At 44.9% G+C, this 27,825-nt stretch overlaps 1 protein-coding gene across 1 annotated transcript in view; it reads right to left on the bottom strand.

The window, feature by feature from the left end:
* CCNJL (cyclin J like) overlaps positions 1 to 27,825 on the bottom strand; it is a 127,719-nt gene that overhangs the window by 36,539 nt on the left and 63,355 nt on the right. The window contains exon 3 of the mRNA XM_086931205.1: positions 23,775 to 23,985. Coding sequence (XP_086787331.1) covers positions 23,775 to 23,985 — 211 coding nt within the window. The remainder of the gene's footprint in view (positions 1 to 23,774; positions 23,986 to 27,825) is intronic.

Below are 27,825 nucleotides of genomic sequence, written 5' to 3'. Positions count from 1 at the left end.
CCAGAATTGGCGAGGGGTTAGTATTCCAATTCGTATGACACCTTACTCAACATGTTTTGATAAAGCGATACCAAAGTTGGCAAATAACTGCGAGGATTATAATGCACTTAAGAGTATATGGTACGCGTTTTCATGGAACAGCTATTAGGACTTGGTTCCGCAAGCTGCAAATGGGCTCAGCTCATGCCAGAGCACCATCTCACGTAATTCCAAGCACTCAGCCTTCAGGATTGATAAGGCCTGCCATAGGAGTGACTGATAGGAATACATGTGTCCATTTTAGGGTCAGATATAGGGATACTATATCTAAAGCAAAGGTTGATTACACCACTTTGCCCCAGCTGTCGTGCAGCCAGTTGTGTCAGATTTGGATGGCCAGCCAGGGGTGGCATAATACATGCTGCAGCCCCTGGTAGGCCCTGGGTACACCTATGCCCTGGATACCTAAGGTATGCTGTACAGGGACTGATAAGGTGGCCCAGTACCAATCGGTAAATGCACCTAAGGTACATGTGTGTCAATTTAGAGAGAGAACAGCTAGGCTGTGGGTCTGATTAGCAGGCCCACAGCCAGGGAAAGCCGTAAACAAAAAGCAAAAATCGGGGGTGACCATAGGATTGCAGACCCCACTCTCCTACATAAAGGAATTATTATGGGGGTATGATAATATAAAATAGCTTTTCACAGCGGAGCCGAAGATCGTTCATGAATTTTTTGTTTATGTAAAAAGTTTTTTTTTAAGTGGGCGTAACCATATAAGTTCGCCTATTCTGGAAGGGAGGGTTCCTCCTGGAAGTCAAGGGGCACAGGAGGGTTGGTAGGGGGCCACTGGTTGGGAAGAAAAGGGATAAAATAAAAAAATACTCATCTCACTATAGGAGTTTAACATGTGTGCCAGCGGCTCTGGGTCAGAGATCTTAGACTAAATAGCAGGGGTAACAGCACAGCGCAGTAGGAATTGTTTTATCTCCTAGAATGTTAACAGATTGAGGTGCCAAAGGAAACAGAGATTGATAATGAAGTATTTAGAGCTCTCTGAGGCACACGTATGCATTCTACAGGAAACACACTTAAAATCGCTGAGTAATCTAAAAAGCGGTTTTCTAAAATCCCCTGGGTTGGGTTGAGAGTTTCTGCTCTTTTTCAGTCAAACAATAAATAATCAGGGAGTTGCATGTTTGATAATGCAGGGTTTATGTGTTCTATTAAATCAACTCAGACAGACCAAACTGGGAGGCGGATCATCGCGCATTTGGACCTTGAGGGCACGGATTTAATCTGTGCCTCTTTTTATGGCCCAAATGTGGACGATTCGTCCTATATCTCTAAAAAATCTCGAAACCTTATTCAAAGCTAATTTTGGAGAATCCGCCAATGATGGTGGGGGGAGGGGGGTGGGGGGGGGGGGGGGGGTTGGGGTTCTTTAGTGTCCTCCTAGATCCCCTCAGGGACAGGTCAAATCAAGGTCATTACATAGGGGCACCTCGTATTCGGCGCGCAATTAAGAACCTGATTTATGACCTGGACTTGGTAGATGTCTGGAGAGAGAAGATGGGAGAGGCAGCTGGGTTTACGTTTCATAGCAAAAAATACCATAATTTTTCCAGGACGACTATATATTAGCGAGCAGATTAAAAAGTCTGTTTCTATCCTTCCAACCCATCTCTCTGAACATGCCCCCGTCTTATTTTCATACAAAAGGAAAGCACACCCCACTCAGACTAGATAAACACTCAACAGGAGAAAGTTGGCCGATCCAGATATCATTCAGGGCATTAAAGCATACTACTTAGGAGTTTTTTTTTAGATCAACATAGGCTCTACGACTATGGAAGTAGTGTGGGATGCCTTTAAGGCCAACCTTAGGGGCAGGCTCCATGGTCTTAAATGCTCTAAAAATCAAGCTGAAAGCCAGGAGTTAAAATGGAGAGCGGGTAAAATCAAGAAGTTAGAAGCTTAACTTACCTTGGTAATAGGAGGGCCCCCTGAAATGATGAGTAAGGTACAGGAGGATCTTGAACTAGCTAGGCAAGATTTTAGAGGGAAGCTAGATGAGAAATGTAAGGCTCAATGGCTAAATAAGAACAAGGAGAATTATGAGTATGGTGAGAAGGCCAGTGCCCTACTAGCATGGAAAGTCAGAACTGACCGCACTAAAAACATCAGCGAGTTAGTTATAAACAACAATGGGGACAAATCTACAGATATAGAGGACATAAAAAACTGCCTGCTCTCCCTTTTCTCAGATCTCTATAAAGAGAACTTATGCCCCTCAAAGCATCAAATGCGAACATGGTTGAGCACCAAATCTCTATCTTCCCTGATACCCAAACTTGGGAAGGACCCTCTGAGAGCAGAATCTTACCGTCCGATCGCCCTGCTAAATTCTGACTATAAAATCTTTATGGGTATATTAGCAGGGAGATTAGCCAAATTGGCCCCCGGATTGGTCAATTCTGACCAAAAGGGGTTCATCAATGGACGTTATATTCAGGAACAAACGCAGCTACTCATTGGTAATATTGATGAGGCCACAGTAAGAGCAGAACCCTTGGCGGTGATCACTTTAGATGCCGCCAAGGCGTTCGATAGGGTTTACTGGTCTTACCTTTGGGAGGTACTGGAAGTAATGGGCTTCGGGCCCGTGTTTATCCACACTTTAAGACAATGCTACCAGGGAGCCTCAACAAAAATCCTGATTAATTGGTCGCTTACTCCTAGGTTTGAGATTCAGAGGGGAAATAGGCAGGGGCGCCCCATTTCTCCCCTGTTTGACCTATATATAGAGCCGTTGGCCCAGGCTATAAAGTTAGATGAACGCGTTTTGCAGATTAAATATCGGCAGTATTAATCAAAAATCGCATTATCTGCTACCAATACTATTCTTTATACTAGTGACCCAGTAGTAACAATACCAAGGGTTGAGACACTCTTGGGGAAGTTTGGTTTAATTTCCAGATATCTAGCCTACTCCTCCAAGACGGAGGTGATGTGCTGGAATATAGAGCAGTGGAGGGGGCAGACCAGTATAGAATTCAAATATCTTGGCATTACCATGGTCAGAGTGCTGGATAAGATTGCCCCTTTGAACTTGAAAAAAGTTACTAAGGAATTAGATCGTTTGTTCGCAAGGTGGAAGAATCTCCCCCTAACTATATATATGGTAAGGTAAACTTAGTTAAGATGACCATCCTCCCTAAGTTGACTTATATCATCAACGTCTTCCCCCTGACGTTTCCCCAGCAGGTCATTATGAAAATACAGAGTAAGATCAGGAGTTTTGTATGGGGAGACAAAAGAGTGAGGTTGTCATGGAAGAAGCTGAGGCGGAGGTTGGTCAAAGGCGGGTTAGCTCTCCCAGATATCCGCTGGTATCTGGTAGCATTTCAATTTAAATCCACACGGATGCTTCTGACAAACCCTGCGGCTTCAGCATGGGGGGTACTGCTTAGTGAGCTGGTTACGAATGAAGAGGGGGGCAGCGAAGAAGGGTTTCTCTATAAATATGGGTCACCGAAGTTATTCAAAAAAGTGCGCCTGAAGGTCCTGAAAAATGCATTAGCAATTTGGTTTAAAGTAAGGAACAGGTGTGGGATTAGTTACTATTCGGACCACACCCGTGTCTGGGACTCCCCGCGGACTCCTACTTGTCTTAAAGACAGCTTAGCTGTTCCTATTAATAGATCTGGAGTCTCTATTTGCTCAGATCTGGGGAACATGAATGGTATCCACCTGTGGGAGACATTGAGAGCTAGAATAGGTCCCGACATATCTAAATTTAAGTTTTTACAATTAAAATCCTGGTTTGAGGCAGAGAGCGGGGGTATAAGGGGAGATTGGGATACAGAGCTTCTTTTTACATCGTCCCAACTGCTGAAGAAAGAAGTTTCGATTTGGTATAGAAAACTGGTTGAAGCAGACGATAAGAACATTCCAACACAGGCTTCTGCATGGAATCAATCTCCCGCAATAGGGATCTTTTAGAACATTCCTTAAAACTTCTTTATAAATTTACAAAATCAGCTAGTTTAAAGAAGAATCATTTTTTTGTGACCAATCGAATATAATACACCCCAGCTAAAATAGCAAAATTTGCCCCAACCCCGTGCCGAAATGTCACAGATGTATGTCCCCTAAAGCTAATGACATTCATGTTTTTTTTGTGCCCGGCGCTGGGATCGTTTTGGAAAGGGATTGGGAACCGTTTGTGCAGGATTTTTTTTATATGAATATTGTGGTCAATGGGTCTTTAGTTTTCTTTGCTGATGACTGTTCCTCAACAAAGGAACTGGCAGTGAGGGATAGAGGACGATTATGTCTTATCTTGCTGGCACGTACAGAAATGTGTGTGAAATGGAAAGACCCAAGCCCCCCAAGAATGGAAGATTGGCTTAAATCAGCATTTGCGATGGCTCGCCTTGATCTTGCTGGCTCTAGCAGTACTTTGACCAACCTCTGGCAACTCCTTATTCACATGGGCCAAGAACTAAGGCTGTTTTGGTAATTAACTATGAAGGTACCCGGTCGTATGATTACACCTTAACTCCAGTGTAAGGAGTCGGTCGGGAGACCTAAGCAAATGCAGTTGGCCGGAGGAAGCCTTGGGTCACAACAACGGCTGTAACACTCTGCAATATGCTTATAGGTGAGATGAGGACAAAAAAAAAAATTATGTTACTGCTGTGACGACAGACCGTGTTATGTCGATTGCCCACTGGGGCGTAATATGAGAATTAGGGACCAGTAATAAATTTGTGAAGCGGGGTGGTGGGAACTGTACAACCTTTGAAAGGGGTTTCTGCTCATAAAACGCCTCACTCATTGTATTAATTGTAGTGCATATGTGAGCGCGCAGGGTGTCGATAAAGTTGGGTGAAAGAGGAGGAGAGCGCTTTCTAACTCAGGCGCCCTCATCCCGCTTACCGTGCTGCTGAATTAAAAGTTTGTGGGAAAAGGCACCATGTAAATAAACTCTACTAAAATAATTTTAATTCTAGTAGGAAGTGAGCACTGCAGAGTATGTTTGCAATCTCTTTTGATACATGTCCCAATGTGAAACCACAAGTCTGTTTTCGTATACACTGTTTTTGTAGTCCAATCACATGAAGTTCTAAGATGTACACTATAGTTTAAATGGCCGCATTACGAACGTAAAACTATTTGTGGTCAAGCCTGCTAGTCAGGCGAAACGAGTCCGAAACAGCTGACACTATAAACCATCTGTGGCCAGTACGAGGTGTCGTCAATCCTGGTTTTGCTTGCACTACGAGGGATCGGAGAAATATATATATTTTTTTAATACAAATTAATGTACTCCAAATATTTCTTGATTGTAATGATTTTTATTAATTAACAATAAAGACGCTTGCCCCTGCTGATCCAGACGTTGCTCCATCTTTGATTTCTGTGTAGCTTGCCTTTGCCAAGGCTTGTTGGTGCTCCCGCCGGACATCAACCCCTCCGCACTAGACATCCTTCGTGGGGCAGCTTGTGCACGGCTCATGGTCTTATTCAGCGTCGCCTGGTCCTCACAGCTGCAGAGTCATGGTCACCTTCCCTGAAGCACGCGACAGATGGCATTCGTATTCTCAGTCTGTGACAGACTCAGTCCCCTCTGCTTTCAGGTACTCTTCAAGAATCCACGTTTGGATTCCCAAAGACGCTTTCTCCTCTTTCAGCAGCGGCACTTACCTGAAGTCCTACAGTGGGTTCAACAGCGATTTCCAACACCACTTCACACGTATGCACCCGGCTTCCCTGGTGAAGGGAACGTGGCTACTAGGGTATCTACGGAGTGGGGTGGCGCTCCAACCTTCTGTCTTCCACAGGGTATGTTCGGGGTCCGGTGGAAAGGGTCCTCAATCTTTAAAAATCAAACTGCGACTTGCACATAGAGTTGTACAGAGCACGCAGTCATGTTTCCAAACTGCACACGCTCCCCGTGGGGGCCCTATCTACTCACCTTGGGGTCCCAGCAATTCTATGTCCTCTCGACACGGTCTTGACCAGAATCGTGGTTCTTATACTATTTTCTTAGTATATGGTTTGGTCACCCCAGGTGTAACTGTATTTTGGGCTATATTTTTACTTAGAAATTTATAGAGCGCACAGCTACCCCCAACGGAGGTGTCCCGGCGAAAAGGCATCTACTGATACAGGTACAGAGGGATTTAGGAGCTGTTGAAGAACCAGGATTTAGAGCTTGCCAAAAAGCCAGTTCTGATTCAGTCAGGCGGAGAGGGAGTGGCAAGGCGTTCCAGAGTTTCGCGGTTCTGACCTCGAATGCTCTGCCGCCTGTCCTCGTCTTGCAAAAGCGGGGAATGGCGAGGAGCCGCAGGTGATTGGATCTCAAGGCCAGGTCATGATGGTAATGTTGGCGTCTGACTCAGGTAAGCTGGGCCTCGGTCCCTGGTGGCTCTGTGCGCCAGGGTGAGTGCCTTGAATGCTATGCGCCTGATGACGGGCAGCCAATGAAGGTTTCTGGAGTGGCAGTAAGGTACCTTGCAAATCAATCTGGCTGCAGCTTTCTGAATCATTTGCAGTCTGCGGGTCAGATAAGCGGGAAGTTCCAGATAGAGGACGTTTGCGTAGTCCAAATGAGATAATTAGGGCGTAAACTACCGCCCTTCTGCAGTCCAATGGGAGGAAATGGAGGAACTTCCTCAGAGTTTATAGCTTCCCAAAACAGGAGACATGCCTAATCTGAGATTTTCTTCCTGATGGGAAGCCAGTGGAGAGTCTTCAGACTGGACGCCGATGGAGACCTCGATTGGAGCCTTAGTGCTAGCCTGGCAGCCGTATTTTGCAGGACCAGGAGTCTTGAATAGAGCTCCTCGTTGATGGAGGCCAACATAGCATTTCCATAGTCGATCCAGCTTATTAGTCCCTGGACAAGTGGTTTCCTTGATTCAATTGGCATCCATATAAATATTTTCGTAGGCTGCGCATTATTCCGTAACAAGTACTGGCTACATGATTTATATGGCTATTCATGGACAACTGATTATCAATCTTCACTTCAAGGTTTCGCACTATGGGGTTGGTCATTCGACCAAAGTTTCTGTGCCTTGCCAAAAAGGATGACCTCGGTCTTTCTTCCGTTGAGTTAGTGAGGATTTGTGTGCATCCAGTTGTCAATGTGGGTCATACAGTTTTTTATATGGAGCCTCGTGTCAGTAAGGTCGGGCCTAGGGTGATCAGTAGCTGGGTGTCATCAGCATATGATACCACATCAAACCTGTAGGACCTGACCACTTTGGCTAGCAGTGGCCCATAAAGGTTGAAAAGCATGGGGCTTAGGATGGATCCTTGGGGGACTCCCATTTTTACCTGCCGACTGCAGGAGACCAGGGTGCCCAGTTGTATGGTGGAGGTTGGGTCGCTTAGATAGTTCCAACGGCAGTCCAGGGCCAAATCCATGACTCCCATCTCCCAGAGCCCCTGTTCTAAAATACTATGGGAAATGGTGTCAAAAGCGTCCGACAGGTCCAACAGGAGAAGCATGGCTGACTTACGGTTGCCCTGGGCCAGTCTTATATTATCGATAACTTCCACGAACAAGGTTTCAGTGCTATGGGCGGCCCTGAAACCTGATTGCGAGGGATCCAACCATCTATTGTTCTCCAGATGGCTGCTTGTTGACCAGGGACTCCAGTACCTTTCCAAAATAAGGAAGCAGTGGGATTGGACTATAGTTACTGGGAATCCTAGGAGCAGTAGATTTTTTTTCAGAATGGGCTTAACCCTTGCTGCTTCCTATCTTCCGGGGCTTGTGATAAGGACTTGTTAAATAGGTCGGTAAGATTACTGAGGAGCAGAGGGGCAATGGTTAAAAAAACAAAAACGAGGTGAGACCGGATCTACTGGGAACCAGACTTTATCTTAGAGCAGTTAAGACTTCGTCATGAGTAAATTCAGGAAACTCTTCTAAAAGAGGAATGGTAGGGTGGAGGTTGATGTCGGAGTCAGTGAAGGGATGTTTAGTGTTGTGGTGTGAGAAAGAACTATGAATGGTACTGATCTTTTCCTCAAAAAAAGTGGACGGCGTGTCTACCCAATCTTGCAAAGATGGGTTACAAGGCTGACATAGGGGAGGGCTGGTAAATTCTTTTAGTATTTTATAGAGCTTCTTGTTGGAATTGGCAGTTTTGTTGATTCTGCTGATGAGATACAGTGTTTTGGCGAGTTTAATAAGGGCACTAGCTGGCATTTTCCGTTGAGCCTTAAAGTTGCCAGATGCTCTTTCCTTGCCTGATTCTGCTGCCTTTGCTCCCTTATTCTTTTTTACCATTCTTACTTTAACTCCGTTTTCTTCTCTATACTACTTGTCATTTTGGTTCTCCTGCAATCACTAAGCTATCACGGTTGTCTGCTCTTCTATCACTGTTCCACTCATGGTCTCCTCCTTGTTACTCAAAGAGAGGTGAACTCGGAGCGTAAACACTTTTACTCAGTTAATGCTCTTAATTTTGCTATTAGTTTGTCCGTATTCACTGTGTCGGAGGGAACCACAGCAATCAATACTGAGAACAGGAAGTGTTAGGAGTTTGGCACAGGAAAGAGGTTAGGGCATGACCGGACACTAGCTTCTTGTGGTACATGGACAGAGTGTGAGGAGCTTGTAGGGCAAGGGAGCATGAGGGAGGGGGGGAGGGGGGTTCAGTCGATCAGACAAATAGGGTCTAAGCACCTAGCGGAGACAGCATACAATGCACTTGACCTGGACAAAAATAATCTAGAACTTTTTATATTTGCACTGCTTGATTCATTAGATATGGAACGCCACTTGTTGATAACAGCACATTAAAAAGTCAACTACATTGCTCACAGAGACTGCAATATATGCTTGCATAGAAATCCATCTAGCTGGTTCTAATGTCACAAATGCCTATCACGCTCTAAAGTCACCACTATCCCAAGCCGGCACACTATAATTTCGAGATAATGTAACTATTGGTTCCCGAAGGACTGACTGAAATTACTGAATGCCATTTTGAGACAATCAAATGTGCATGTCATTTTAAAACGGAGCAAAATAAATCAAAACAAATCTTAGAATACAAAAATGCTGTAGAACGGACAGACAATGAAAAAGGAACAAATAAGCATCACAGTCAGCAGGTGCTCGATTAGGTTCTGCTCGAATATAAATGGCTGGATCAGACTCTTACCTTTAGTTATGTTCCCGAAACTAAATAAAGAGATGGTTGAAAGATCTAGAATGTGTGGAGGAGAAGGAACAATTTTACCAGCTCTGTGAAGTCGGCTGGAGGTAGCTAGGGCTCCTGTGTGGCAGGACTCCACTTTAAGGTCCAAATAACTGCTTTCCCCAACATGTTTGTTCATTAGGGGAGCCAGCTTTGTAAACTATCACAACATTAATAAACGCATAGAGTACATTTGTTATATACATTGAATAAAAGAAAGATAATCCGGTCATAAGTGGGTGGCCACAAGCATTATGTAATGAAAAAAGACGCAGAAGGGAAACCAATATGGTAAAGGGGCTTGCGAGTGAATAGGGAAAAAAGACGAGTAACACGACAAAGATACAATGTCAAATAGGAGACATTTGTACCATAGTTGGTGATAAATCACAGTGATTTTTAGTTCTGCAGGCATAACAACCATGCACATATTGTGTAGAAATTATCGTGTAAAGCACACAGACAGTAATAAGTTAAGAGTGTTATAGAGTCCTATCCTGCTAGTGGTCTAGTCTTAAACTAGTTGTGAGCAGTGAAAATAAAACCGAGCCAAAAGTATTATGTAATGCGTACCTCTAAGTCCGTGGGTACCTTACAGAGAAACTAACTTATATTATTGTAACACAATATTCGGACACGTTCCGAAATAAAAAGGTCAAGGATACTAGGTTGAAGGTGGTGCAAAGGTGTACAGAAAACAGAGGACCGCCTTTAAACGTGTATTAGTACGTACAATAAAATTAATGTGGTAGAGTTGCCATCTCCTTGTAATTTATGTACGGCACAATACCACATAACATATGGACAGTCTTATTTAAATAATTATAGAAGCAACATTCATATCCAAATTTACATGGCTTAAACAAATGTCCAAAACATAAAACAGTACAAGATCTGTGTAGTAAAGGAAGATGCAGAGTCCACTGTAGATATAAGTTCCTTTAATGTAAGTTCCTTCCAAGATATAAAGTACAGAAGTTGATAAGTAGAACCCCACCAGGAGCTAGCTGTTAGCAGCTCAGCCTGAGATGACCAACTGCCACAGCCAGGTAGATAGAGACACAGTGAGCCAGAGAGTCACCCAGGCATTCTATTTTGTCACAGATGACATAGGACAGTCTATCTAGTGAAGAGCATTAGAGAGGACATTTACTACAATCTGCACAACTGAGCACACATACTGGGTTTCGGGCGATAATGGGAACAAAGAAGCATGCTGCCTCGTAAAACGATATAACTGTGGGACTCGTATATTAGTCCCAGTTTAGGACGCTGCCTTTAAGAGGGCGGTTTTAAAGAAACACGGATATCAGCATGCCCAGCCATGGCTTTCGCGACTAGGTACAGTTTGTAACTCCCTGCCTGCTCCCAGGCAAGGCCACCTTATGTGCCTTTCATACGAGGCATCTGAAGTACAATTTTCGGGAGGCTCAAGAGATCTCCTCTTAAAAATTGCGACATTTATACAAATCATTACACAATGTATTCCCGGTTTGGAAGCTCCCATGTGCAATCAATTACTGGTTATGCATAGTACTTAGCTTATGGAGTTTAGCAAGCATGTATACGCTTCAATTACGTTTCAAAAAAGTTTGACAACTCGAATTGCTTTTTTGTGTTTTATCATAATAATCTTTTGGGGATCTGGAACTATTATTTATTGCGCTTAAGCGTTCAGAGACCCGTTGACATCGTAATGGCTGTTAAAATATTAAATCATTAAAATGAGAAGTCGGGTTGCATGGAGAAAAACTTTTTTTTTTTTTAAATAGCCTACTCGGCAGGCAGGAACTGTTCAAGAAAATACGGTTCTGGCGGGAAACGCACCAAGTCAGAGAGATGAAGGCGAAAGAGACTGATAACGGCGACGGGAAGGGGAGTAGGAATAAGACTAGAGTGAAAGAAGGGCTCGCAAAAAGAGCGGGAAGAAGAGTGAGGACAAAATGCTGATGTATGCGTCATATGGGCTGTCATTAAATAAGTGATACTAGTATGTAGCTATTCCTTGGTAGCATAAATCTGCAGTTCTGGAAGGGACCATGCCGCCAGGAGGAGTTCTCAGAAATCAGAGGCGCAGAAGCAATTCCAAACACCCCTCGGAAACCCGAGACGGCTGTAATCCAGAGTGCAGCTGGAGCCCGAAGGGTTTAGATGTTGTTTGTCCCCTGGCTTCTGGGGGCGGGAAGGTTCCCTTTGTATTTCCCATGGGAGTAGAAGAGCTACTCGTCAGCCCCTTGGAGTCCCCCCACCCCCGTACTGTCTGACTGCGAACTTAAAGGCAGTCTCGTGGGGACCGCAGCTCCTTTATCAGGCAATTCAATTCGGGAGTTGTCTGGCCTTTTGAAAACCCTCACAATCACATACGATCACCGTAAAGTAATTACATTTAAGTGTGTTTACTAAAGGCTGAGTAGAAGGGCAGGCGGGCAAAACCAACGCTTTCTGGGACCGAAGAAAACGCACTCTAAATGGAAGCAAAAGTTAGCAACAATAAAATATCAAACATTAAACTAATTTAGGTAATAGTTTAAGTTTTAATATGATGAAAGACGACTCGCCTTCCCCACAAACGCTGTTGTAACAGGCATTTGTAAGCCGCAGCATTCGCAGCGGTTGTGATTCTCCACCAAAGGAACACGCCCAATCCATAGTGACGCGTTGCGTCGTGTTAAGGGTGTGGGTGATCCGCACAGAGGTGTTTCACAAGCAGTGCTTAATTTGTAAAATATGAAGTGCAGGTGCTCACATTTTTTTAGAAGGCCACACCCACTTCCCTCGGCTCCACCCACTTATTCTAAAAGCTCCACCCACATCCTCAACGGGCACTTCTGACTCTCAAGTTTCAGAAAACTAGCACATGGTGGTAAAGGTTCATTTAGTGGACCCTGGACAGATGCAATATGGGAGCTTCCATGCAAAATGGTGGCTGAAGTGAAGCAGCATGACAGTTACAAGCATTGGGTTCTTTACAGTCCCTATCTCAAAGGAAAGTAAGAGAGACAATGTTTAAAGGGAGATGCCTTTTACCATATTTAGGTCAGGATTACATGCTATTCCCCACTTGAAAAGGTCTATCTCTTTGTTTCACAGAATGGCAGCACTTCATGTAGATCTCCATTGAAAAGCTCCAGCCAACCCTTTCCCTTAATTTGTGCACATTTTTTTTCGTTACAGCTTTCTTCCTGCGTCACTGTTTTTCAATATTTCTCTTTCTTTCCCTTTTTCATGTTTTTGTCTCTCTGCTTTGGGTGAAAGTCTGATTAAGAAAAATATGTAGCGGTCCCCAAAATAAGTGCTGGTGGGCCCCACCTGCAACAGCCAGTACAAATTAAGCACTGGGAAAGCATATGTAATCTACCTTTCCATCAAGGTCACATGCACCAACTTCCCAACTAGGTTTAGTCCTCACTCACCAGTACTTATTTATTTTGAATATTCATATATACCCAGAATGTGCCAGTGCTCATAGGGTTAACAGATAAGCCAAACATTGCCATACAGTAGATATAGCAGTAATTGTACGCACTAGAAAGAGTAGCTGCACTGTTTGAAATTAAAGAGGGGAGTTTAAGAACTCACTATGGCTGCACTTCCAGGTATATTGGAAGTGGTGCATAAAGGCGCCAGCGCTAACTGCAGTCTCACTTAACATACTGGCTGCTTTCTCAACCACAAGTGAACGGAATGCACCTAGACATTGCATATGGCAGTGTGCTAAAGATTGTTGAAACCATACACTAATGCCAGATCCCAAACAGCAAAAAGAAGCTTCAATGTAAAGTCACTACTGGCTGAGGATAAATCTGCACTTATAGGCAGAGCAGAGGAATGCACTCTCAATAATTATGACCTAATCACAAGCCCTGCTAATTTTTCTGTTCTTTTTACAGACTAACATATAATTTCTCCACATAACATCACAGATAAACAGAATATGCCATTCACGAAGGGAGCAATGAGTTTTATTTATTTTTATACTTCACACGCAAACTGCAAATATTGAAATGGTACACAGAAGGCTAGTAAAAACTCAGAGGCCCTGAATTGTAATAATTATCCAGCCATCCCCTTCAAGTAAACTACTACCATCATTCAGTCAGAGTCCCTGTCAGCACTGAGTTGAGGAAAGAAGCACGGAAAATTAACCCCTTTGCGGGCCAGACATAGTGAGGAACCAATTTTGTCTTGGGTGGGCAAGAAACTGCTGGTTACTCAGATCGAGAGCTGTGGCAGCCTTACTGGACAAGAGTTAGGAATAAACACCAACTCTACTTAAGTGTGCAAGCAATTTTTAGTTCAACATGTTTTCATGAGACGAAAGAGAGTCTGCCTTGAGACACTACAATTTCCAGAACCAACCATTCAAGCTAATAAAGATTTAAGGAAATGCTAGCTACCGTGGATGGGATCGGAGAAGACAGTGCACAATCACAGCACATGTATGGAGTATGAGAGGGTCACCAGTGTAAGAAGAATGTAAAGCAGAGGGACAATAGAAGAAAGAGAACCTTTTATAGATGTTCATATTATGTTACTTTGGGGGACCGGTCCACGGTATAAAAAACTACAAAAAAATGAATATATACAGCGAGAGAGGTAAAGAAAAGAGAGTCAATGAATAAGAATGAGAGAGGAAGGTGAGAGAAATCCGGTGGCGAATAGAGGGAAGTATAGAGAAATAGGGAGAGAAACATGCAGAGACTGGAGAGAGTCATACAGTGAGGCACAGAGAGAGAGTGAGGGAGGGTAACTAAAGGCCAAAAATATATATTTCCTGACCAGATCCCATATATGGATTACCAATAACTTCTTGAAGTGATAAATCATTTAAATAGAAATTCTGATTGCCACCAAGGAATCGGATATTTAAAATAAGGTAGAGTGGCCCCAGATCATGTGCTCTGTGCTAAATCTGCCATTAGAACGCGAGGTTTCCAAAGTTTCAAATTTCCGCTTACTCTATCAGAAAACAACTAAAATGTGGCTTCCCTGGCCTGACCCCAGGTGGGGACACATCCATGTTGCAACTTGTGATGCACCGCTGCACAATTTTAGAACACAATCACTTGTATTTTAATTTGGGAAGGTTAAACTGCAGGGATTTAGCCATTTCGAAGCAATAAACTGTTTCGGGGAGTGGGAGCCTGGGGGATACTTCAGGCCCAGGGCAGGGGCCGGGCAGAGGCTACATTAGCACTAAGACTAGACAATTGTAGGTAGAGGGGCCCAGAAGCAATGGAAGTTGAGTAAAGAAACATGCCAGTGTTAGCGAAAGTAAAATCATACCCCCTCTGATCTCCAGTGTCATCGCAGGGTTGACTCCTTTTCTCATCCTTAGTCCGTGCGTCAACATACTTCTGTTTGCTCCTGAAGCGCGAGGATATAGGCAGGCAGTGTAAAAACGACAGGAAAGTAACCAGCGTTCTAAGAAATCTGTTTATATGCTGACCCTTCGCATGCCTTCCTGAGCCTTGTGTGAGCAGGTGCCTCCCCTTGCTACCTCTCTCGCTCACTCAGCGAATCCTGCAGTTGGGGACCCCTAGTGCACAGTTTTCATTCTAAGCCGGGCTCAGCCAGCACTCTCACACCGGCTCCTTCACAGCCCCTAGGCGTGACCTGCGTCCCCCCGAATGAACCAACACTCCTCCTGCTGGAGGAGGACTGGGGCCTTTAACTAAACCCCGGCCGGCCGGGCCCTTCATCCTTAAATGATATATGTGACCAGGAGTCACGCATATTACCCGGAGCTCTCCAGGTTGGCGTGCAATCAGGGGTCAGAATCGAGCCAAGACGCAATGTCACGATATCAGAGAATGGGCCAATTGAAAGCGGCGCGCGGACAGTCACTGAGGTCAGGGCTCACATAATAATTGCACTAAAAAGGAACACTCTGTGCAGTACACTTTTAGAACTGTCATTTCAGGAAAAAAGGCAAAGTCATCTGCAGGTTACATCAGAAGCATTTGCTTGTATTAACCAGTCTTTTCTATATTCCTAGACAATTTTAGGTGTTTTTATCTGGATGGTTATATTGATAACACGGACTAGAGGCCTAATAAACAATGCAAAGTAAAAACTACCGTTTGAAAACAATTACTGCGTTATTGCAATCACAGCACGCCAAGTCGAGCAGTGACACTGAATGCCAAAATACTTTATCGGAACAATTTCAATTTAATGATTATCATTTGAGATCAATAGTCAGTATGTTGGCCATCCTGAAAACCGAATGGAGTAACAATAGGCTGGCTCGAAGGATTCAGGCCCAATTAGAACTGACCTTTAGCAATTGCCAGTCCTTTGGCACAACTCAAATGCCAAAGGCCGATAGATTCATTTCTGCCTGTAAAAATACCTTTTAGAAATCCATAGGTTCATTGGCACCGTCACAGACTCGCACCTCCTCCCACCTCCCCCCTCGTCCACCGGAATGAAAGGAAAACAAAGTGTGGGAGCTGATCGGGTCACCTAAGCTTAACTTAAAACTGTAAGTGTTTAGTGCTACTCTGCTTAACTTAATGTATTGTATTTTCAGTTCTTACCGTTATTCGTGGTGGGGCCGGTCGGCAGGCTGAGGCCAGGAGTGTCAGACACACACACTGCTAGCCTGGGCTGGCTAGCTAGCTGCACACCGCACTGGCACTGCTCAGCTCAACTGTACTTTGCTGCGTGCTGCCTGCTTGATATCTAGCAGCAGGCCTCAGTCTGCAGTGCCAGCGCCAGCGGCCCAGCCCAGTAGAGACACCCGACCCATGGCTGGCTGCAGTGCCCACCACCAGACCGTCACGGACGTCACCTGCACTGCACAGCCCAGGGTCAGCTCTGCCCTTCGGCTTCTTCCTCGTCGTCTTTGGTGCCGGGCAAATCTAGGATGACTCTAGTCTTGGCCAGTACTGCTCTTGGCATGGGGAGTGGGAGCTGCCGCCTGCCGCTGTAACTGCACGGTGGTTATGATGGGGCTAGCCTGTGGCTGGTAACTGGTGGCAGCCTAAGCCAAAATGAAAAAAATCTGCGTGCGCTACCGCGCTCACGCACAGCCCCTACCCCCATCAGAACCTCCAGCCCGGCCCCACCTGGTAACTTCCGTTCCGAGGCCCCTGGCCCTCCCACCCTGTGTCAAACAGAAACTAAAACAACTCCGCAGCCGGCCGGCCGCCAGGCGCCACGAAGATGAAAAAATCATGAAACGAAAGTTAAACTGACTACTTCAGTTTTCTAACACAGACACAGTCGCATATTATATATTATTTATTAAATATTCGCTTTGGACTGGAGTTGGCCTGGGCAGGGGCATCTGAGGGTGCCTGCCTGGGCTGCTACGCTACCTGCACTGTCACGTCACCAGCACCTATGATAAAGAAGAGTGTCACATTTGCGGCAGCGGCTGACCAACTTGCAAGTTGCAACACTAAACGGTTACCCGGTCCCAAACGCCGTGACGGTGACACACATGATTTATGATGAGAGTGACTGAGTCGACGGCCGGCGGCGAGATATGAACACACGCTGCGGGGGCTAGGGTGGGCTGTGGCTGCACGTTCAATGAAGAAAGTTATATTTATTTTTTACAGTCAGCAGTCAAGGTTCATAGACCCGGCCCTGATATTTAAGTGCCGGTGCTGAGCACCGGATAGCACCGGCACAAATTAAGCACTGTTCACAAGGGTGATGAAACCTCCAGCCAGGGCTTTAGGTGGGATGAAAAACGGGGGGTGCGGGCAGAGGGCCTCAAAGGGGCGTAGTCAATGTAATTAAAAGTGTGGCTTAAAACACAAGCTAAAAATGTGATTAGCATAGTGTGCCGCCTGACTCATATTTTGCTGTTTCCCCTCATTGCATCCAGATATATGACACAATATAATACCTAGAACAAGTCAGGACTATTGGCGTTGTCAATTGTTGTTAGTTCCATAAGATAAATAAGCAGCAACTATGGCTTGTATATAATATTGAAAAAGCTTCCACTTAAAGCCCTGGTGACATCACGAGAGTGTTGCTGCTCCTGAGTTTCAAAAAGAGAAGGGAAATCCAGAGAGAAAATGACTCTTCAAGGGATTTCCCTCCCCCCTACAACGCTCACATTGCATGATGTCATGCCGTGCTGTAACTTCTCCACTTGTGTTGAAGTGAGCTGTGTGAGCAGGTGCACATGTGTGCCTGCTGTCACTGCAGTCCGACCGCCTGTGCCAGGGATCAAAGCAGAGCCCGATAGAGACCCTTTTCGAAGCCCCCTTTAAAAAAAACTGCCGGTGCTCAGCACCAGTGAGACCCGGCCCACTTAAAGCCGTGTCTTCGCCCTAACCGGGGGTTCAAGTAGGATGAAAAAACTGGGTGGTCTCTCAAAGGGGTGTGGTCAATGTATTTAAGGGCATGGCTAAAAACACCGGAGCTAAAAACCTGTGCTCAGCATAGTGTGCTACCCGACTAGTATTCTGCTATTTCTGTTATTGCATCCAGATATATAACACAACAGGTAACATCACACCTACAAAAAGCCAGGAATAGTGGCTTGTTCAATGCTTGCTATTTATATAAGATAAGCAACAACTAATGCTTCGTTGTATGGAATATTAACAATGCTTCAGTTCTGAAATGTTGAGACTGTGAAAGAACTATAGCGAGACTCTAAAGTTACATCAAAAGGTGTGAAGGGTGGTAATGCCTTAGAGTTGAGATTTTTTTCCACCCCGAGAGTGAGGGCAAAAATGGAGAGACAGATAGGGACCCCTCTCAGCAGCGGCTTTTGAGAGCGGTTTAAGACGTTAAGACGCAGCAATAAAAATAATATGATGCAAGCTTAAAACACCTTTACTGGCTCTCTAATGACCAGAAGATTCCCTTCTCAAGCCATATGTGAGAAGTACAGGTGTGCAACAATGGCCTCACCGGCTTAAGAAAGGCCTATTAATAGTACATAGGTTTGGCTTTAGGATCCGCTGTGCGGATGTGGTGGTTGGTAAGTGTTCCCGAGCTCATCTGCCCGTTTTTTGTGCATAAACTGGTCATCGAAATTCAAAACGTTCGAATACAGCGAATTTTAAATAAACTCCCAAAACGCGCCTTTCCAGGCACTCGTGTAATTGAATCTCTTTGTTGAGCACTGTTCTGTGGTTTCCCTGCTATAGTTTATGTCCTTTGCGCCTTGCATTCAAGCATTTTAGAGCAGCATGTGCATGTAGCGCTAAACTTATGAACTCAAATATTGAGACCGATATGCGATATTCCTTTCTACATGAACATCAGATGGTGTGCTCTTGGTTCTCAGCTGGGGAGAGCAGAGGATTGCTGAAGGTCTCCCGCCTGCCCTCTGCCGCCCTGTAACATATGGCAGAGGCCCCTAAAGGCAGCGCTTCAGAAACAATGGGCTCTCCGGTGCCAGGCTCTCCCCCGAGCACCAAGAGCCGAAGCTACCGCTCCCGACGCAGGGCTCCGAGCTAATGAAGGCAGCCAGGACAGGGTTCACGGGAAGCAAAGTGCCCAGCTCCTGTCCTGCAGCGACCGACTGACCCCGCGACCTCGGGAGACAGCAGAAGCTGATCTCGGGACCAGAAGGGAGGCAAGGGGGCGCCCGCATCATCAACGGCAGGAAACCTTTAGGGGCCTAGCAGCAACTGGGAAGGGGGTGGGGGGCTTGACTGTGTGCAGAAGGCTTGGAAACTGATTTGGGAAACAACCTTGGTGTGCCTCGGCTACTCGGGCAAGGACACCGAGTCAGCAGGCCGGAAATCATAGGCCTCAGCCGGAAGTAGACGAGCCCACTACTGGCGCTCCAACTCCAACCAACTGCCAGGCTTCACCCTGCACACAGACCCCATCATGCCCCTTCACGTTCACACAGCATCCAGACTCAACCTTCTAAAGCTACACAGTCGTGCCAGAAGGAGTTGATCGCACGGAAACAAGCTAAGACCAGCTCCCCTAAGGCACCCCTTTTTCCAGGGTGTATGACAGATCCCACTTTTCCAGTGCATGTATGAGTAGACCCAGGGCTCGAGTCGGGGGTACACGCAGGTACACGGCGTCCCCCCACTCTTTTCACAGGGTGGACGCCGTCCCCCTTGCCAAGAAGCTGGGCTCCACATAAATATGCTGAACATGTTTTGGTGTAATTTTCAGACACCGGGACACCTTCAGTACGTGACGTCATGCGGTCATTTGCATATTGTCAGTTCCCCCCACTTTTTTATAGGACTGAGTTGTGCCCAGAGTACACCTTTTCCACGACACGTATGAGCGCCACCTTTCTCCAGGACATATAAAAAGGTGTCCCCTTTTAAAGAGCATACATGAGAATGCCCTTTTTTTTTAGTGCGTGGAGTAGAGCGCGGGTACTCAAACTTTATCTCAGGGCGGGGGCCAAAAGTTAAGTCTGGTTTATTGCCGAGGGCTGCATCGATGGGCCGGCAGGTGCGGGCGGGGTTCGGTAGGGCAGGGTCAGTGGGGGCAGGGCTACTGATCGAGAAAAATCACCACCTTTTCAAAACTACTTGACAGTGCTGCATTTTATAAGCAGATGCAACTATAAAGCTAGAGGGTTGGCTAAATCTGCACTGTAGCGTAATGTTGCATGTATTCACTTGCATTGATTCCTCTCTTCTCTGCGCCTACTTTGAATTAAATGGATTCAGAATTATTTATTGCACCATGGTGGGCAATGGGCACAGAGCTCTTGTGTATACGTACACACTTGCTCACATACAAACACCGAGTATTTGAGGCATTTCATTTTTTTTTTACACTTAACTCCCACTGCCAGGGGCTGCATCTCCCCTCCAGTGCATGGCTGGAATACTGCAGGCAAAGTTACTACTGACATTCAAAGGAGGAGGGAGTTAAATATATGTATGCCTCAAGCAAATGGGTGAAGAAGCAATTGTGTGGGGTTTTGGTGAGCAGGGTAAGGAGGCAGAGAGGACCATAGATTGTATTTTGGGCAGCCAACAGAAGAAGCAGAGAGGGATATAGGATGTGCTTTGAGCAACTGTGGGGACAGCAAAGGAGGGCATCACATGTTCTTTCTGGATTTAGGCTAGGAGGCAATGGAAGCCACTGAGTTTGCTTCATAAATTGAGAGAAGAAATGGCGATGATCATTGGATGTGTTTCAGTTTATATGGAGGACTAAGGGGGGCATTGTGTGAGCTTTGGCAGGTAATATATGGAAGGGCGGAGGGGTCTTGCACTGTGCTTGGCAGCCAGTGGAGAATATGCAAGGGGTCCATTGGGTGTGCTTGCAGTAACTATGGTAAGGGACCACTAAGTGTACTTTAAGTGGCTGAGAGGGAGGTGAAAAGGGGGGTTAGGCAGGAGTGCCACTAGGGTCCGGCAAAGGATTAGAAATATTTGGGGGTCAGGAGAGGTGGAGGGCTGGGCAGGCTCTCATAGTTCCCATCTGCTAGACGCTTCCCTTCAGGTGAAAGTAAAACCTGATAACTTCTGATACATGCAGTACAGAACTTAAAATTTCTTAGGACAATTCACCATTTTCTTGGGCATACGTAGAATATGCAGCATGTCACACATCTGATAAGTGCCCCACAGGGCTGGCCCTGGGTATGGGCGTGCTGGTTCCAGTCCCAGGGCACCAATATTCCGAGGGGTGCTGCCGGGAGCTGACTGACAATGTCATACAAACAGCAGCTCCTTTATCCCACTTTGTCTCAATCGGTTCACATTAAAGACTTTGTAATCAGCCCTTAATGTTCCTCAGCGTAAATGTTATCACCCCATCAACCCCCATCGTCACCCCACACACCTCTTACCATCACACCGTAAGGACCCCCTGACCGCACAACAAACCCCACATTTTCTTTCTGCCCAGGGCGCTGTCCGGGTCATTCCGCTGTAGAGCCGGCCCTGGTGCAGCCCTCGTCCCAAGTGTTGATATTTACCAGGTGCAGTAAATACCCCACCAGCCTCACTCATAATTAAGTCCAAGGTAGTCCTGAAACAGAGGCAATCACCACAAGAGGGAGTTTAACTCTAAATCTTAGCCAAAATCTGGTTTGCACAAGGATTGGAAATCTGGGTAAACACCACCAAAATATGCATTACATTCCAATACATGCAGTAGTATGGAAAGCATCAAACACTCATGTTACTCCTAATTTTCCATAGATAAACTTGGAATAAGAGTATTTATCGTATCCATTACAGGCTCTCCCATGAGGATCAGAGTATATTATTGAAATATGAATGAGAGTGTTTATTACGGTTAAAACAATGTCAATGGTAGCCCAGGTAAACCTAGACATTCTGCAACCATCTTGAAAGAATGTCATTGATAATATGACATGATAAAAGCCTACATTGACACAGAGTTCAAAGCACCTTCAAATGGAAAGCATATTGAAGTGAGAAATTTCTGAAGCATTTTCCCCTGCTCTGGACTGAGCACCAAGCTCTTTATGACTGGTTAAGTAACGTGCTACTCCTTTTATGTGTACGGTCGGATGGCGGTGATCAGTGATGTGTCGACTAAAAGTTGTGTGAATTGATAAGGTTTGCTAGACCCGACTTGATACAGCAGCATGTAGCAGGATTTTATGCATGGAATGATCTGCAAAAGGTTAAGAAGGACAGTGTTGTACTTTCCCTACACCAATCGGAGTGTTTTGCTAACTGCAAGGTTGTTAAAGCATGGCTTCCGGAAGAGAGGGTCTGATTCCTGAAAGCACATTAAAGTAGAAAACCTTTTGAAGTCAAAAGCAACTAGATGCAAACCAAACCTTAGAGCCATGGGCACTTTTATTCAAAAAGACCTTTGAACTGAAAATTGATATTTTAATGCGTAAGAGTAATAGGAATTCCTTCCTCGCAATCTTGTACTGGTGAGGGGGTGAGGAGGGGCACAGGCTAGCCCAATCCACGGGGGCCCCCCTGCAGCAGTCCGCAAAAGGCTGCATACGGCGTTGAAATGAGCAGGCTGTGGTTGGCGACGTCATCGGCAAAGGCAGCAGAAAGCTTTCGGAAGGGGAGGCCCTGTTGAAAGATAAATAATCCACGCGAAGCGTCGCGTGAATAGCGCGAGCAACTTAAAGTGACCACTACAGGCCCCTTTAAATCAATCCGTGAATGTGCAACAGCTGACTTTAAAGGGGCCTTTGCTTCCCGCCAGTGCCAGGCGTGCATCACCACCAAGGCTCACGAGAAACACAAGAGGGCCGCTGGAGCATGCATAGGGAAGTTGTTATCGCGCATGCTCCAGCGGCCCTCTTGTTGTTTTGAGAGGCCGGCTGCTACAAATGCGGTTCGGTGAAACAGGTCGGCAACCTACCTAGGAAGGTCTGCCGGGCTGTACTTTGAGTACCACAGGAGTACAGTGACAATGTTAGTAGGGAAATGTCCCTTTTACATGCATGAGAAACCCCTTTCCCAGTAATCGAAGAGAATGCCCACTTTCCCAGGGTGACACAGTAAGTATACCAAAACAGTGACGGATGGAATGCTTGAATTATTCTTAGCTACTGGTAATCACGTTGGGCCGCATCCCAATCCATCATTATTTTGCATACCATTGCCACCGCATGGATCCAGTAATATGCAAATCAGTTTTGACCATGTTCCAACAGTAACAGTCCAGCTCGAACTGCCAAGCCAGGTCCTCCAAGAACCAACCAAACAAGCTACCCAGGACCAGGTTCACCCTAGTTGTGTGCTCATCATCCAGGTACAGTGTGGTCCCAGCGACAGTGTGCATGAAACTCACGTTTGGCCATACAGGTCACACTTAGGGCCTTAACTGCAACAACAAGACGATGGATGGATTGTTTGAATTGCTGAGTGATTACCAGTGGCTGCTAAGATTAATTCAAGCACTCCATCCATCACCTTCTTGTTGTTGCATGCCCAGACGTGGTTTTCGTGCACACTGTGCTGCTGTAATCAAGCGATACCTGCCTGAAGATCCCAAAATAGGGCGAAACCGTTCCTAGTAGGCTTGTATTCCGGTTCAGGAAGGACCTGGCTTGGCAGTTCAGGCTGGACTGTTCCCATTTGAGCAGAGTCAGGCCTGGGGTCCAAACTGCAGTGGCATGGTGGGTGACAAGCTATGGATAGGGATGCAGCCTGAGTGTTTGCCAGTGGCTGATATTAATTCAAGCATTCCAGCCATCACCTTGTTTTTTGCTGTACTTTTACAGGGCACGAACAGGAGAGCACCCCAATGCCACTGTGCGTAGATGATTACGTCCACCTTTGCCAGAGCACACAAAAGACATAACCTCTTTCCTTGTGCAAGCTTAAGTGTCATTTGTGCAGTACATGAATACAAGCATGTCCATTTTCCAGTTCAAGTAAGTGATCCAATCGAACTGTGCACTCAACACGTGCCTAAGGTCAATACCTATGCCATTATTTATAATACTAGACATTACATCTTGCAATGGCATCCTTGTGCCTCTCAGTGCAGGCTAGGCTCACTGTGGTGGGAAACCGATGCTGTGTCCACGTCGTACGCATAAAGTGCTTCTAACGCAACCAAATTATAACATGATAGAGCAATTATTCTAGACAACTATTCAAAAGCCATCTTAAGTAGATAATTCTGTGTAGACAGCAAGACACTTACTTGCAAGGAGCAAACAGGAGAGAGCAATGACATAGAGCTGCTTGATTGCCACATCGTAGTGATCCATGAAAAGGTCCAGCAAGTAGACGGCGAGGTGCCGCGCAGTGGGGCAGAGCTGGTAGCGGTTGCAGAGAATAGCCAAGAGGTCAGCAAAGTATCGCCGCATGCCAATCTGTGGTGAATGTGCATGGTAGGTGGGTAGCTTCAGCTCCTGAAAACAAAAACACAAAAAGTTCATGAAGATGAGGCTCAACAAATTAACATATCTGCTGACCTCCACCTAAATATTGCATACGATCAGACCCAAGTATATTAAAAACAAGCATTGGCATAGCTAATCGGTCTCTCCTTTGGGACCTTATAAGTGTTTAGCTATGCAACGGTTGATCCAAGGATATTTTGCTGCTTAACTAAATACTTATAAGGTCCCAAAAGCGAGACCTATTGGCTTGCTACCAATAATCAGTGACCCATCAGTATATGTTAAACAGTTTCACAATACACTAAGTAACCACCAAACAGCTACCTAAACTTCAACCTAAAGCACCAAATTAAAGGAATAGAATTAAATTAAGGATACAGAGTGAAGCCTGACTCTTCTGCAGAGGCTGTAAAGTTCGAATATTGGTGTTATGGGGATTGAGCGCACTGTCTCCTTCCGATATCTACAGAATCCTTGCTTACTCTGGTTGGCCTTTGGTGGGTGAAGTATTTATCATGGAGGTGGACAACATGGCTAAAGGGATGAGAACATTTCTAGATGAACAGCAGAGGCCCGAATATGCCCTCCCACCAGACCAGCGGCACGTTTGTGCCAAAACTGGGACTCTGCAAAAACACAGCCCCTCTGAGTGATGTAACAGAACCATAGAGATGGGAGAAAAGAGCAGTACACTCACACGCTGAATCTTCAAGCAGAACAAGTGCGATAGAGTTGTGTGTCCTTTTTTCGAACGAAACAGGGCATCTACTAAAAACTTTCAAACACAAGTCCCCCTTACAAAGTGTTTATTTATTTAAATGTAGAAGCCATTTTATAGACAAATAACAGACATACAATAATTTATTTCTAAATGTATTTTAATGTTAAAATATATTGTAGGTTTAATATTTGCAATGGCATTTTATAAACTGCAATATGCTTTAGAGAACGAATATGATACCGCAGAAAGTAAATCATTTTTTCAGAACTTTTTGATAAATAAGGGAATTCGAGATAAAAGAAATAATCTGACTATAGTAGTTCTCCTTCAGCATTTGCTCATCCAATATGGCAGCAACGCTAAAGTAAAGAGGTCAGCAAGTTTTAAGGAACATACGTATGTGTGTTCCCTCTTTCCTTTAGACTGGCTTGTTGTTGAACCGAAAGCTTGGAGGTGTAGGTCTTCTTTTCGTTTCAAATCGCGCTGCTGTCATGGCCAGAAATAGCTCTAGTGTGCAGTGATGGCACCTTCTAGAAATCAGATGATGCAGTGGAGTCTAGTCCTGTCTCTTCAAGCAAAAGAAAATAATTTGCAGAGGTCTGCAGGTAATTTAAATAAATAGATAAAAATGTTTGGGCGCTGAGTGCACAACAAAAGAAAGGCACGGGCCCAGCCATGTTAAAGATAAAGAGAGGTGTGGCGTGTTCGAAAAAAAGAAAAAGTTTTATGTATATACACAATGCTCCCTCGGGTAGCATGCTGCTTCTTCTCAGTGTTGGAAGCAGGGAAACATAAGGCGTGCCCCGCTGATATTAAAAAAAAAACAATTGGGAGGAGTGGGGTGAGTGGGGACGAGAGCACACACAGCGTATCCCTTGCGGGTGCGAGCAGGGGCACCATCTGTTTGAAAGTTAATTACAAACAGAGGTCGCCAAAGCTCGCTCCCGCATGGTAATTGCCAAACTTGCACGCGTTGCCATTGAAAGCAATGCAATGCGTGCATGTTTTTGGCCTAAAAAGCAAATCTATTTCAAAAGATCTTCTCCTATGCAGTGCATGCGCGCTGAGTAGGCGAGACCTAAAAAGCTCAAAGGGCACGGCACAGAGGTAATGCTAAGATGTAATCAGCTGGACATCAGGGAACAAAGAATTCAGAAATTAGAAAGAGAAAAAAACTATAAAATCTATATACACATTTATAAATCAGAACCATTTGCAAGTTAAAAGGACTCAAAAGGACAGAAAAAAATAATGAAACCGGGAGAAAAAACCTCAGCAGGTTTTCTGTTTTCTTTTTTGTTTATTTTGAAGTGAAATGGGAATGTTGCCTTAGTGAAAAGGACTCGCTCCCAAGTTTAGTCCTTAAGATAAATATGGTAACATTAGGAAGCTCTGAAGAGTAATCTTTCATGGTAAGGTATCTAGGCAGTATAACTCAATCAATCACGCTTTTACATTTCACTAGAATTCTAGACCATTTTTCAAACAGTCCCCTAGAGCATTGGTTCTAAATCTTCTGACTTCTGTGGACCCCCACTGAATCCTTACTGGAATGTGGTGACCCCCACCGAGTGATTATTGGAATTCGGGCACTTTGGCCTAAGCAATTTTTTTTTTGTAAAATCTTTGGCCTAAGCAACTTTAATGAGTAACTACAAAACAATACACAAACATACTCAAATAAGAATTCATCAAACAAATACACAAATATTTATTTTATATAACTCACAAACAAATATATAAAACTTTATTTTTAATTTTAATCGTCTAGTTGGAGATTTTCAAAATTTAACTGAGATCACCCATCTTCATATCATATTTTGTTTGATGAACTTGCACTGTTACCAGACAACAACCTGAGGACAACCACTTTATTTTTAGCATTATATTTCAAATTCCTTCACATTTACAGAATTTTTTTTGCATATTTATATACACCTTATTCATCTGTTAATTTCATTTCATTTGTTAAGAAGTCGATGATTAGGTGTCGTAGACCCACCAAGGGTCCCCAAACCACAGGTTAGGGACTAATGCCTCAGAGCAGGTTTACAGGTGTCTAACATTCACAACACCACCATATCTGCTGTATGCAGCTATGCCCTCAGTGTTGTCATTAGCACAGTTGTGGGTAAGGAGGCTCTCTTGGGATACAGCTGTTCAGTAAATGGATGATCACTCCTACAGAAAAGAAGAAGCAGAAAGTAACAGTGGCAGACAGGGGAATAATGGACTGAACACAGCATAGTTGGGTACAGACATGGCCAATGGAGGAAACAGGCCGGACTGGGAACTCAAAGCAGGCCTGGCAATTCAGTCAGGCGAGCTCCCGGGAGGTTGGTGGTGGGGAGGAGGGAGCAGGAGGCAGTGCAAGTGTGAAGCACTGCTGCTTTTGTTACTGAGGGCAGATATTGCAGTACTACTGCAAAACGAACCTGCACAGTTGCAAAACCGACCCTCACCCTTCCAGCCTTCCAGGGAAACGCCTGCTGTCCTAAACAGCCAGTCTGGCCCTAGGAGGAAATGGCAACAGGTGCAGAAAATACAAGTGCAAGCTTAAGTTAGGGGACGGAGGCAAAGAGACAGTCAATGTAATACCAATAGGGCTCCCGGTTTTATGTTTATTGTTTTTTAACATTTCCGTCTGTATTTATCCGAATTTATTTTTTGACCAGCTTATTGGTATTTATCCATATTTATTTTGTTTATTGAGAATAAATGGAGTCGTAAAATTGAATATTTTCACATTTATTTAACTAATAAACACGCACTCCTATCTTGCTACTTTCAGCGTTTTAGCAATTAAGCAGCCAAATATAGCGAAACATTACACCTACATGTAAATATCAGCATTATTATATTCATATACGTTAACATATGCCTGTAATCAGGGAAATCTGAACCTGTTTAACTTCCCATGCTGTCTATCTGCTCAGCTGTTGGCTTGGAATTCATGACGGACAGCATGAAGAGTCACTAACAGGAAGCACAATTTTCCGTATTTTACCCATTTTAAAAGTAAATATAGATTGGAAACACATTGTTTTCTGTCTGTATTTATCTGTAAAAATCAGGAAAAACGGAAAACTGGGAGCCCTAATTACCAACAGCGAGGTAGCAGGGTCAAC

Source organism: Lissotriton vulgaris, chromosome 7 (assembly GCF_964263255.1).
Source record: "Lissotriton vulgaris chromosome 7, aLisVul1.2, whole genome shotgun sequence".
NCBI lineage: Eukaryota > Metazoa > Chordata > Amphibia > Caudata > Salamandridae > Lissotriton > Lissotriton vulgaris.
Note: the sequence above shows the minus strand (reverse complement) of the source record. Positions and strands in the feature narration are given on the sequence as shown.